The sequence below is a fragment of the Bipolaris zeicola genome, assembly GCF_000523435.1.
Source record: "Bipolaris zeicola 26-R-13 unplaced genomic scaffold scaffold_397, whole genome shotgun sequence".
Taxonomy (NCBI): domain Eukaryota; kingdom Fungi; phylum Ascomycota; class Dothideomycetes; order Pleosporales; family Pleosporaceae; genus Bipolaris; species Bipolaris zeicola.
This window is the reverse complement of record NW_006912446.1, coordinates 1-13097: the sequence shown is the minus strand read 5'-3', so window position 1 is coordinate 13097 and position 13097 is coordinate 1. Positions and strand designations below refer to the sequence as shown.

The following is a 13097-nucleotide window of genomic DNA, read 5'->3' as shown; positions in this document are numbered from 1 at the left end:
GTCGCGGCATTGTGGTGATTGTGTGGAGAGTCGTGTCAGGTTTGGTGGGGTGGACCACTTACTGGGGTGGGCCGCTTACTGGTGGAACACGTTAAGATAATATATTACGTAACTCTAAGCTCTATAATAATTATTAACTTCTAATATAGGCGTCTATAGGCCTTTAGCTGTCTCGTTATTTATTAAGAAGAGAATTTTTCTTGTTACTTGTAACACTATGCTGGTTGTGGTAAGCGCAATGCGGTGGTCTGCTCCACCTGCCTGCTTTGATTCACGTCCACATCCACAAACAAACGGCAGTCCTGGCATCAGTGTCAACAGAAGTAATCGTGGTGACTTTTACAGCTTTGCAGTAGCACAATCAATCATACGGGGTGTAGTTAAGGCCTAGTTGTAGATGCTGAGCATGCATAACGCATACAATGAAAATAAAATCAAAGGTGACAGCAAAGATGGCGAGCTATGGCTACGCACCAACCCCTATATTACCTATTTTTCTTACCCTACAGCTCAGAAAGCGGAATAAAAAAAGCTCAAGGTTGAGACGCTGGAGAGCCAGAAAGGGAAGCCGTGCCTAGTAGCAGCTGCCTCAGCCGTGCGCCCTTGAGTTCATCAAAACACTCTACTCGCCGCTCACCCTTTCCGCCAAGCCACCTGCACCAGAGCCTCTCTTAGCCTTGATATCGATATCACAAGGCTGTCGAGCCTCACCATGTACATCCATTATTGGGCTGAAAAGCGCTTACCACAATGACGCAACCCATTAAACACGCTTGAACCGTCGAATGCCAACGCTATATGTTCTGCAACTAATATCCTTTGGTGCTTTAATCGTCGTCGATACAGAGCTTTAAACACACTTCCTCTTTTTCCTCCGTGGCAAAAATCTCGCGTTTAACTGCCCAATCGCCAACCTCCCAGCCTCGTTACCCCATGCATACCCAAGGCTGAGCATCCTCTCCTTGACCCCTACCTCTGTGTTGGCAAATCCTGCCCCACTCTTGTCTCTGCCAATTTGCCAGCCTAGAGACCCCTGAAGTTCGCTGAACAGTACTAATACAAACAGGCTGGCTTTTGCCATTCTGGTGCTGTGCACCTCTATGTCACGGCCGGGACGGCCACCAAAAGGGACAGGGTATCAAAACAGTATGGTACAAGTGTTACTATCTTGGAACTGTAGGAGGTGAGGCTAAGTACAGAATCCCACCCAAGGCGCTACACCCAAACGGGGTAAGTAAGCCCTGGCAATGGCAGCGCCATAACACTCTACCGGTGAACCATCTGTGTCACGTTAGTGGTTTACAGATATGCCAACACAACCACAACACAGTTTTGCTGCAGCCACTCGCAAAATGCCAACTCAATTACAACACAGTCTTGCTGCAGCCATATGCAGGGCTGAGGTAAAGGGCTTTTGGACGTCGATATTCATCACAAAGTTGAGTTACTCTTCCATACTGAAGACAATACTTTTTTACAACAATCCTACTCCCATTACATTCTTCAACATGGAATATCAACCACTGGATCAGACCAAAGATGAGATAAGATTACTCACCATCTTGCAAAGTGATGTTTTCGCACCAGATCTTGGTCACTTTCAGCCACGTTTGCAGCCTGACAATCTGCATTGTGAACTCTCTCACCATCCGCTCAAACACTGCTCTTCACGTGGCATGGACAAAAGCAAGTTGCCGTTCCTCGCGCTCAGCTATACTTGGGGAAACCCGCGCGACCGATAGACAATCTACGCCAATGGTACAAGAATTTCGGTTGGGAAGAATCTCGCAAAGTGTTTGCAAGCATTGAAAGAACTCGAGTGCGTGAAAATAGGTTACAAGATATGGGCTGACGCGATATGCATCAATCAAGAAGATTCAACGGAACGCAGTCGCGAGGTCAAGAAAATGGCAGAGTTATACAAATCTGCCAGCAATGTTGCCATCTGGTTAGGAGAGTCAGATGCTGAAAGCGACGAAACATTCGACTTCATCAACGCTATCACAGCTGCTGCAAAAAAAGGGCCTGAAGTTGTAAAGCAGTACCTCTCTACTGTTCTCGATAACTCTCACGAGTTCAGCCTATGGAAGAGTATGACAAGTCTGTTGTCAAGGCCATATTTTGGGCGACTGTGGATCATCCAAGAAATGGCAGCAGGCGGGGAAGACAGTCTGGTTTTATGCGGAGACAAAACAACAACATGGGGGGCTTTGTACAATGTGTACCACGATCTCCGTCTTTGCGATACTCAGACTGGGGATTCAGAGCTTGCGTTGATCTTCCGAGCGAGTCTGGAGCTGTATCCGGCAGCATACAAAGCTTACCGGGACGTGCCCTTCTACATCTGGAAACAAGTGGAGGACTTTCAGACCTTGCAGAATAACCAACGAGGAGGCATTTCTAAACACAGTCGGCGGTTGTTATCGCGCTGTCGCATGGCAAATTGTACCAACAATTGGGATCGGGTTTATGGTATTCTAGGGCTGCTCGAACCACACCTGGCTTTAAAGATCCAAGTCAATTACGAAGCTAGTATTTCGGACGTCTACACAAGCTTCACAAGAACTTGGATTGAGCATACCGGGAAGCTGGAAATCCTGGCTGAGTGTGGTGAATCTGGCGAACATTATTTACGTGACGACACGATACCATCCTGGGCCGTGGATCTGAAACAAACAATCAAAAGCTTGGTAAGCAACTATCACCAGCGCTATCGAGCATCTCTCAATCTCTCGATGAGTTATCAGTTTAATGGGACATCCCTTCTAGTAAGAGGGGTTGTGTTTGGTGAGATTGATGGCGTTAGTGGAGTGCGTTATTGGGAAGACGAGAAAGACGAGCCCGACTTTGTGAACCCGCAATGTTATATAAATCCCTACGGCGACGACGAAGCCTTTACGGAAGCTCTGTGGTATACTCTGGTCGGCGGTCGTGATGCCCAGGGTTACCCAGCCTCCGATGCTCTTGCTTGCATCTTGGATGACACAATTCTTGATCCTGATTGTGCACTTCCTTTTGAATACGCCAAAGGAGACACGGATGCATCTTTGTGGTGGCACATGCATCTCTGGTGGAAACGGAATGCCGAATTCAACATCAACGGCAGACCGTTAAAGCGGCACTTAAAACACATGGATGTCCGTCGACGCGATTCAAGATGTTACTTCGATGCTCTGGCCCGAATGTCGAGATTTTTTTGGTCGAGGCGCTTGATCGTCACCAAAACCGGTCATCTCGGGGTTGCATCTAGGCCTGTTCGCCGAGGCGATCTTATCGTAATCATTGGAGGGTGCAGCGTACCGCTCACCCTGAGAGCAAAGTCATCGCTTGGTGGAGAATGTTGTCCAACTTTTGAGATCTTGGGAGAGTGCTTCATTTACGGGTTCATGAACGGCGAGATCTCACAAAGCGTGAACACAGGCTTACACGCCATGCAAGACCTGACTCTAATATAATGTCAGTATTTAGATGTCTAGATCTGAATAGAACGTCCCGGGAATATCTAAAATGGTGAGAGACTCTGATTTCTGGTAGGATATAGCTTGAGTGTGAGCTTTGTGAATAATGTGACACTAATCGGGTGCCTTGAGACAATCTAGCTGTGCATGAGAAACAAGAAAGCAAGCGCGACGACAGCTTGTGAAACTTACACCCGTTTACATAGTCTTAAGGGTTGCAAATGAATTGGAGGGCTGTGCATGTTCGCGAAGCATTTCCACGCTACTGTAATGATCTAACACGCTGTAAGATGTTCCAGACATGCTCTTGAGATACAATATCGCCAAATTTGACTTTCAAGGTCGTACCAAGAGACATTTCAGCGGTGGTGATGACAATGATGATACAGATGCCCCGGCGTAGGCCAAAACCGTAAGAGACCCCAGCATCCCCAAAGCTGGAAGTGAATGACTCCCTCACGTGACTCCAGCGCGTTAATGGCATGTGGCCAGCGTCTCTGCGGCTCGGCTACAGCGCGCCTTATAGGGACTAGATCAGATAGAAGAACACGGCATGAATCAATCTCTATTACCTCCTTCAGCTGATTGGCTCTAAGAAATTCTACACAATCCTTGCCAAAACTGACCGCTCGGCCTAAAACACAACGCATAAATAGCCCCAGTAGATATACGCATCTAAATTTACCTACCCCTCACTCTCAGCGGGGGACGCCAAAGACCTCCACTCAGCACGCTAAACCCCAACCGTCCAGGGTCTTCTTGGCACCGAACGTCACATCTTGGTTCATTCATGCATCCAGTCCTGTGGCTAAACCCTCAATCCAAACCACATCCCCCTGCGAAACCCTCCCTCCCTCCAAGTCTGCCTGAAACTAAACCTTGCCTCCATCTTCCACGTGCCTCCGTAGGAACCCCGACGAAACCCTCACAAACGTCCAACACCACTTTGAACCCGACCCAGCCCGACCAGCCAGCACACGAGCACTCCCCGTCCCATAAGCCCACAATGTCCGCCTACGAACGCGAACAACAAAACGACTCGCGCCTCGATGAACTCGCATCCAAAGTCTCTGCGCTACGCGGTATAACAGTGGATATATACGACAGCGCACGCGACCAGCATGTTCTCGACAACACTGTACGTTCCCCATTCCTACACCTACTCCTATCCTGCCTTCCTCCACGCCCATCTCCCTTCTACGCCTTCGCATCCCAAAATGTGAATAATCACTGACATATCTTTTTCAATATACAGAACGAAACCTTCTCCAACATGGCCACATCCCTCAAAGGCTCAGCAAGTCGACTGACGCGCATGGCGGCGTCAGGGAATAAAGTAGCGATATTCAAGCTGAGCGGCATGATTGTGGCAGCGTTTGTCGTGCTGTATTGGATTTTCCATTTGATCTTCTGAGCGGAATGCGAACACGGATGCGACAAAGCGAAGTTGGTTGGGTGAGGGGAGAAGATGAAAGGATGGGCGGGGGATTGAAGAGGTGGAAGAAGAATATAGTATCGTATACGTCCATATACGAGGTTTGGGGCGATAGGATGTGTCGGTGCGAATGGCTGGTTGGGAGTAATTATGCATTTCGCACGCACGACTAGGGGATCGAGTTGAGCATAGAAAAGGAGGGTCGAGATGAGGGCGAGGGCAAAGGGGAGCATGATTCATCATGCTTGTTGATTTTCTGTTATTGGGACGGGGACATGGAACATGTCAGTCAATCCCTTGCATATGCGGCGTTCATGACTGCAAGGGAAAGCGATCGGAGCATTTCATCTTTTTTTGATATGCAAGTTCAAAAGATTTCTATAAGCAATTATGTATGCCATGCATATTACGCTCTCGATTCGGCATTAATTTTCAAATCGTGAGTGCAATAGCTCGTACAAACTTCTCAGTATATGACAATTTACTCCCAAACATTGGAGAACAAATCATCGCTCGTGCCACCAAATCCTCCTGCAGGCTTACTTTGGGTAGTGGTAGTGTTGGACGTCGTGGTGGGCGCGGCACTGCTCCAACCTCCAAAGTCGTCGTCCTGTGTCACTTTAGGTGCACTCCAGCTAGTTGTTGTTGCTTGGGCCGTGGTAGTGGTTGCTGCAGGCTGGCTAGGCGCGGACGATCCCCAGACATCATTACCACCCCAGGCATCCATGTTTGAAAACCCTGAATAGTTGACTGCTGGTGCAGCGGGCGTGGACTTTGTAGCAGGAGCAGGCGCGGGTGAAGAGAGGTTGAATGCCGAGTTGACAGGCGGCGATGCTATTGGCGGAGAGGTGACTTGTGGTGCAGGCGCGGAAGGCATGGAGAGATCGAGGAGGTCGGCCATACCAGACGCCGCCGGAGCTGCAGGCTTGGATGGCGCAGGCGAAGAAAAGGCACTGAAGTTGTTTGCTCCTCCAGCAGGGCTCATGGTACGACTCTGTGGAGCAGGCTTTGAGTCGAAAAAGTTGCCACCGCCGCCAAACATGTTGGAAGACGACGACGACGCGGGTGGTGATTTTTTGCTTGAGAAGCTATCCAGACCAGAAAATGGTGAAGGCTTGGGGGCGGGAGCAGCGTTGAAAGACAAGCTGCTGAATGCATCGTTCATACCGCCAAACGATGACTGCTGTGGTGATGCCTGTCCCTGGGACGACACGAGTCCACCGAAAGAGTCTTGACGAGCATGCTGTTGTGGCTGAGGCGCTGCCGCGGGCTTTGCAGCATACAGAGACAAGATCGACTGCTTGAGATCTGGTCTTGAGGGCGCTGCCGCAGCAGCAGGACCTGTGCTGGATGGACGAGCAGGTGCAGCAGAAGATCCTCCCCCGAGAAAGTCAAGGCCCAACAATGAATCTCCTGCTTTGTGCTGTTTCGGGGGCGCTGGTTCTGCCTTTGGAGGCGGTCGTGCAGCAGCTGGCGGTCCAGTGCTCGGTCGCTCGGGAACTGGATCATCTCCAAAAAGGTCGATAACAGGCTGCTGTTGTGCTTGTCGCTGAGGAGGCGGGGCACGGCCGGATCCTTGTGCCAGGCGTTGCGAGGCTGAGCGTTCTATTTGTACCTTCTCCTGCACCTTACTCAATGGCTAGGATTGCTGTTAGTCTTCGTCTTCAAGGTGGCTTGCGCATACTAACCATATCATCATCGTCACTGTCCAGAGTGGAAGGATCCGGCATGGGCCCATCCATGACCCAGCGCTTCGATTCATACTTTGTACGGATAAAGTTCTCAATCTTGGCCTCGGATGGAACGTGGCCAGGTGCCAATTTCGACTCCCAGTATTTGTTGGCTCGCGCATTTCCCCATTTCAATACACTCTCAAGTTGTTCATCAGTCCAGGTATCTAGGTCAACCGACTTGACCCTGCTGATATGTGTTCCCATGCCGCGGTGTATGCCCGAACATCGAATGCATATGAAGACGCCTAGATTCCAGCTTGCCCATCGTGGGTCTGCGAGAGTGTTAGCGGGCGCAGGGCACAATGGCACACTGTTCTTACGCTTGTTCCGTTTGCAGTCTGAGCATGTCTTGTTGCCTTCGAGCTTTACCAAGTTCTTCAGTGTGGCGCGATTCTGCTCCGCCCGGTCGGCGGCAGGGTTGGGCCGTCGTGACATTGTGGGGTAGGTGGTTGTGTGCGGAGACTAGGTGCGTATTGCGGAATCGTAGAGTCGGCGCGTGGTAGGGTGGAAGAAAAGCAGTATCTCGCGAGTGCACGTGTCAATGTCGAGGGTGGTTGAGTGGGGATTGGGCTGTTTCATTCGTGCCTGAAGCGTTTGGTGTGCCCTAACAATGACGCTCGGCTTGGCACGGCATGCCACCACCCCTCCTATGTGACCAGAATTACTTGTATACCCTCTGCCTATGGGTACCACATTTTGAGCAGTAACTGGTTGCTGGGCGATCCACATATTGAATCATGGGCGAATTGGTCATAACAGGGACTGCCCTGTTAGAAAGAAGTCATTGGATTAGTGCTTGTAAACGCCTGCCCCGGGTATCGCCAATGTGGTATGCTATACTATAATACATGCGCTGACCGCTAATTACTTTACTTTGCTGACTACACACAGCAACAATGCTTATGCGGGGCGGAACCGCCAGTCGTCCCAGTCCTCATCCTCCGACTCGCTTTCTTCGTCTTCTTCATTCTGAGGGGCTGTCGGCTCTTGGTTTGGTACATCACCTGGCCGTCCAGACACCGTCCGCAATGCCTCTCTCTGCTCCCGTAACCTCTTGACCCTCTCCTCGAGTCCTTCCATCTCTTCAAACTCGTCCTCAAGGGCCCGCGCAGCATCTTCCTTCTCTCCTTCCATTTCTTCGTCTCTCTTGGCGCGTTGTGCACTTTGTTCTTCTCGTACTTGGGCGGCGAGCTGGGCAGCTGTCATGGGTGCTGCTTCTATGACGGCACCTGAATAGGCGGACTTGGCCGGCTGTGGGGTCGGCTTCTCTGTGCTCATCTCGGTCATGAAGGCGTCCAGCTCTGCTTGTGCCGCAGCGTCCAGCGGCGGGTCTACAGGCGCCGGAGGCTCTGGGGGTGGAATGTCTGCCACTACCGGGCTCTCTTCTACTGGGCCAGGCGCGACTGGGTCATTGTCGTCGTCGTCATTTGTCGCGCCCGCATCGAAGAAACCGGCCGGAACGCCCGCCTCCTCCTCGGTTCGCGTACGCTTCTTCTCCTCTCCGCCCTGGTCAGGAGCCTTCCGCTTCTTCGCTGTTGGTGCTGCTGCGGGTGCCTGAGACTGTTTTTGGGGCTTCTGGGCTTGCTGGCGTGCTGCACGTTGTTGTCGCAAGAGGGTTCGGGCGTCGGCCATTGTTTGCCGGGGGTTGGTTGCAGAGTCTACGGTGGCAGATGAAGCAGTCGGATTGCTATCAATCGGCGTGGTTTGGTACAGTCCTGTCGCGCTTCAACAAAACAGCTTGTCCAGCTTGTCCAGCCACGCAAAGGGTCCAGGTTGTTACTAGTGGCTGGGATTACGGCAGCCAAGACGTCGGCAAAACGCAGCGTCCAAGCTCCACTCCACTGTCTCCTCACTGACACCACCCATCCCGACACCACACGACACACCGCGCCTCTGTCCGGCAATCCATTCACCATCTCCTGCTGCCTCATACTGCGCTCAGATACAAGCGCATACACCAGGGGCATCTTCCCATCCACCATTGTCGTCTCTGTCGCGCCGGTTGCTGGTGCGCCGTCGGCTCCGTCCACGGGAGACACGCGCACGAGAAAGCTGCGACTCATATTCGGCAGGCTCGTCTCGCATCGCGGCTCCAGTCTGTACAAGCAGGCGGGATACTTGTTGCTCTCTCTTTGACTAGTTAGTAGCCGGCTCGTACGGCGTGTCCGCTGGCCCGCCACGCCACGCGCAGGGCAGGATTGGGGCTTCCGTAGAGACTTTTTCTTTGAATCTTGTTGCGCACATAGCATAAGCTGCATTCGTGGTATCATCTATTCTTTGAAGCCCATCACCCGTGTCCACCACCATGTCCGGTAAGCAGACACCATCTACACGCGCCCGTACCAGCTCCTCGTCGCGCACCCCGCACACCGCACGCGCGTGCACAACAGCCTCTGAGCTGCATGCTCATGCCAATGCTCATGCCGATGCTGATGCTGATACCGCTGCCACAGATGAAATCAGGCGCTCCGGCCGCGCCAACAAAGGCCACCATACAAAGAACCAAGACGCGCTCGACGAGCCCGCTGCTGCCGCTCCCGCTGCTCCTGCTACTCCTGCTGCTGCTCCTGTAGCCGCCCCAAAGTCAAAGGCAACCCCAGCAACTGAGAAGAAAGGACAAGCCCATAGCAAGAAAGGAAATGCAAAGGGTCCCTCTCAGCGCGCTCGGTCGACGCAATCGGCCGACGCAGATGAAGAGGACGACGATGAGGAAGAGGAGGACGCCATCATCCGCTGTGTGTGCGGTGACCAGCGCGACATTCGCGGACGGCAAATGATCTGTTGCGACAGCTGTACAGCCTGGCAACACAACAAGTGTCTGGGCCTACCCGAGGGCGATTTCTGGGAGGGTAAAGACTACTACTGCGAGCAATGCAAACCCGAAGACCATGTTGAATTGTTGGCTGCCATGGCCCGTGGCGAGAGGCCGTGGGCGCGCAAGAAGGGCTCCAAACCCAAGCCTCGCGCCAGCGACGTCAAGCCGGATGCCCGATCTGAGAAGGCAGTGACACCCCAACAGTCTACGCCCTCACAACCTCCAGCAGCTCCTGTCGAAGCCACTACTCCCACTCCCGCTCCCATCACAGTGCCCACCCCAGAAGCTTCCAACGGCCATGCCGAACCAAAGGTACACTCTCTTGGTGCCATTGTTATAATCTCCGCTCACAAACACAAGCAGGGCACCAAAAGTCAGCCGCAGTCGCCTCTCGGTGAGAAGCGCCGCCATGACGCGGCCTCAGAAAAGGCCAACGCAAGTAAGAAGCGCAGAAAGTCGAGCCATCATGAAACCAAGACGGAGCCGCAAGACGGATTGGCCACGGACATTGACGCCCTTCCTCAGAACCAGAAGGCTGTTGCGGAGAAGCTATGCGAAACCCTGGCACCCTTGATTACTTCCGCCTCGGACACCCGGGGATACCGCATCCCAGACGGCGAGACTGCCAAGTCTCTTGCTTCCAAGTATACCCTTCAAATGTGCCATGCTGCTTTCAACTTGTATGGTGAGCCTACCGGCGGGTCCTCGCCATACTTTGGCAAGATGCGCACTATCATGTTCAATGTTAAGAAGAACACCGTTCTTGTGGATCGTCTGCTGTCAGGAAGTCTCAAGGCCGAGGACCTCGTGAGCATGGAAGCCGAGGAAATGGCAAGTGAAGACAAGCAACGCGAGTACGCGGCCATGCGAGAAGCGGCTGAGAAGCAAATGATTCTGACCGAAGAGACCGGGCCTCGGCTGCGCAAGACACACAAGGGCGAGGAGATTGTCGGTGAAGATAACTTTGAGAATGATGATTTCAAGGAGCCCACTCAACGGGAGCGGGACAGTATCACGGAAGATGCAGCGGTGCATTCACCCGTGGCCGTACCCCCATCCGAGAGCCCTGCCGCGCCAAGAACGTCCGAGGCGGAAACACCCCAGCATGACGGCTTGCGACGAGCATCGACCAATTTTGATATCAACTCTGTCTTCGATAAGGTCCGCTCACCTCAGCACGACCAGCAAACCTTCCTCCACCGCCGCCGCAGCTCCATGCACACACAAGACAAGCCTCAAAGTGCTGTGGATGATGCAGACGTTGACCGACTGCTCAAGGATGAAGACAACGATGTGGAGATGTCAGGCTATTCCTCCGATCCAACAGTCTGCTGGCATGGCTCCATCAACATGCAGTCTATGGAACCGTTTGATGCTGTTGCCCGATTCGTCGCAGGCGGCGACTTTGGCCAAGTCGTACCCTGGGAAAAGCTTCTAACCCACATTGTGGCGATCCAAGGACGTATCGAGAGTTCCAAAGGAAATGATTATATCCAGAGCATCGGACACACGGAGAGCCATGAAGTTTCTATTCTCGCCGTTAGCCCCGTCACCACTGAAGGACGCACAGTCATGGACCATCTCTACGAATACTTCCACTCGCGTGGCAGGTGGGGTGTAGTACCTGTCGAAGGCAACGACATACTTCGAGATCTTTATGTGATTCCAATTGAGGAGGGCGGAAGCAACCTTCCTCCCTTTATCGACATGCTGGAGTACTGCACCATTGAGACACCCCGCAAGGAAAATATGCTGTTATTGGCCCTCGTAGCCAAGCTACCAGAGCTCAAGCCCCAACATCCGCCAACTGAACATTTTGAGCGATACCCAGCTCATGAGGCTGCGACTGGTCCAATTGCGCAGCCCGCTTTTGGCGGCGGCCCCAGTCCATCACCGATGACCAATCCTCACGCGCCGCAATTCTCACCGGTCAGCGCAGCCTACCCGCAGTATGGCAACCCATTCGCACCACCACAGGCAAACATGGTGCCCAACCCACAACCTCCGATGCCCATGCATACACCACCACACCACCAGATTCCGAAAGCACTCGAGATTCTCGGTCCCTATATTGACGCACCTGTTATTGTTACTATCCTCACTTCAAACCTTTCACAGAACGCAGTCGTCTCAGAATTGCAAATGATCAACCTGAGGCATATTGTTGAAACTGTGCCAGAAGCGCGGGACAACATTGCCGTGTTGACGAATCACCTGCAATCCAAGACTGAGGCAAATCGCCAACAACAGCACGCCCAGCCATCAGGGCCTTTGTAGGACAGAAAGTCTACGCAGGTGTCATGAATTTTACGGAAATACACACGCGCTGAGCGTTCGAGTGTATAGCGTATCGCATGTAACAAGGGAAGGGGAGCAGTTTATCAAAGGTAGCCGGCGCTTTGGGTGGTAAACATCTCTATTGAGTTTCGTTCAGGATCAGCCCTGTGTGGCGTTCTGTGGCGGCGGCGATGAGGGTGGGCGGGCTTTTCATGACTTCATCGATATATTTTGTTGATACCCATACGTGGTGTTTTTTGTTGTTCGCTCCTTTTTTTGATTATAAAAATGGGTTTCCGATTCACTTGTAGCTTTTTATCGGCATGTCCACTCTTCCACTGCCATGACTCTTTGCAAGTGGGGGGACTTTTTCTCATGTGAAATGATGCGGGTTCGTCGCTGGTCGGAAAAGATTTCAAATAGTTTTCGTCCGTTGCGTTTGTTGGTGTGATATTAACACGACAAGTCGCAGGCTTGGCTTTCGCACGACCCGGTTATTATATTCTAGACTAGAACGGCAAGTCCCGTGTTGAATTGGGTCCAGATCTCGACAGCGATCTAAGATCTACATAGATTCCCGGACAAATGTCCGACTCGACAGAACGCGTAGAAAATGCGAGTCAGAATGAGAACCCGATCGGAACTCAATGATCATCATGATCCCTTTTGCTTTGTTATCCCTATCTCCCGTAGCAAAAAAGCGTCTCGTTCGCCGACTAAGTATTTTCCGCTTCAAAGTGGTCCTAGACCCGCCCCTCCCACGTGGGATGCGCATTCGTAAAGTTTACTTGGAAAACGATCCAATCCGATCCCCTTTTTAAAACTTTTGCTTTTCCCTTACTACCAATCACCAACCAACAGATACACTTTGGCCCCTACGCCTCTAGCTAGCTACCATATCTTTTTGGTCATTCCCGGATCTTGTTATTCCCACAGACTTGGCTCGCCACGTGGCAAAATCTAGGATCCAAAAAAGTCTAAAGACTTATCTAACCCTGACACAAAAACAATCCGAATAAGAATGCGAAGAAAGAGGTGGAAAAAAAAGCACAGTCCAGCAACGAATGCCGAGTTGCTTACCGCTACTTTGACCTTACAACCACATATGGGGTCATCCATGCGCGGGAGATGCCGAAAGAGAGAAAGAGAGAAATACGTGTGAAGAGACCGAATGCGAAGCAGAATGCGACTAACCTGATTCGCTTGCCATGGGAGTGTTGTAGTGTAGTGTGCCAGTTACCCAAATGCGGAATGTGGAGCGCCTCCCCCCCCAAAGAAATGTTTGGGGGTTACTTCACAACACAGCTCCAAGAAACACGAGTTAGTGAGACGAAAGAAATAAAAGCTTTCCTCGCATAAACATGTACATGCACTTTTGG

General features: G+C 51.9%; 5 protein-coding genes across 5 annotated transcripts; 3 read left to right on the top strand and 2 right to left on the bottom strand.

The window, feature by feature from the left end:
* Positions 1-1754: 1754 nt before the first annotated feature.
* COCCADRAFT_111769 (uncharacterized protein) lies at positions 1755-3455 on the top strand (the record flags this gene model as incomplete). The annotated part of the gene is made up of 1 exon (XM_007720091.1): positions 1755-3455. A coding segment is annotated over one exon (1701 nt), but the record flags the coding sequence as incomplete, so codon positions are not given.
* A 1009-nt stretch (positions 3456-4464) lies between these two features.
* On the top strand, positions 4465-4872 carry COCCADRAFT_9992 (uncharacterized protein; the record flags this gene model as incomplete). Its single annotated transcript, XM_007720090.1, has 2 exons — positions 4465-4596; positions 4714-4872. 2 exons carry the CDS (start codon positions 4465-4467, stop codon positions 4870-4872), a joined length of 291 nt encoding a protein of 96 aa, XP_007718280.1.
* A 502-nt stretch (positions 4873-5374) lies between these two features.
* Positions 5375-7061, bottom strand: COCCADRAFT_111775 (uncharacterized protein; the record flags this gene model as incomplete). Its single annotated transcript, XM_007720089.1, has 3 exons — positions 5375-6532; positions 6582-6898; positions 6947-7061. The coding sequence occupies 3 exons, from the start codon at positions 7059-7061 to the stop codon at positions 5375-5377; spliced, it is 1590 nt and encodes a 529-aa protein (XP_007718279.1).
* Positions 7062-7526: 465 nt separating this feature from the next.
* On the bottom strand, positions 7527-7832 carry COCCADRAFT_111764 (uncharacterized protein; the record flags this gene model as incomplete). The annotated part of the gene is made up of 1 exon (XM_007720088.1): positions 7527-7832. One exon carries the CDS (start codon positions 7830-7832, stop codon positions 7527-7529), a length of 306 nt encoding a protein of 101 aa, XP_007718278.1.
* Positions 7833-9075: 1243 nt separating this feature from the next.
* COCCADRAFT_68304 (uncharacterized protein) lies at positions 9076-11718 on the top strand (the record flags this gene model as incomplete). The annotated part of the gene is made up of 1 exon (XM_007720087.2): positions 9076-11718. A coding segment is annotated over one exon (2643 nt), but the record flags the coding sequence as incomplete, so codon positions are not given.
* Positions 11719-13097: the final 1379 nt, after the last annotated feature.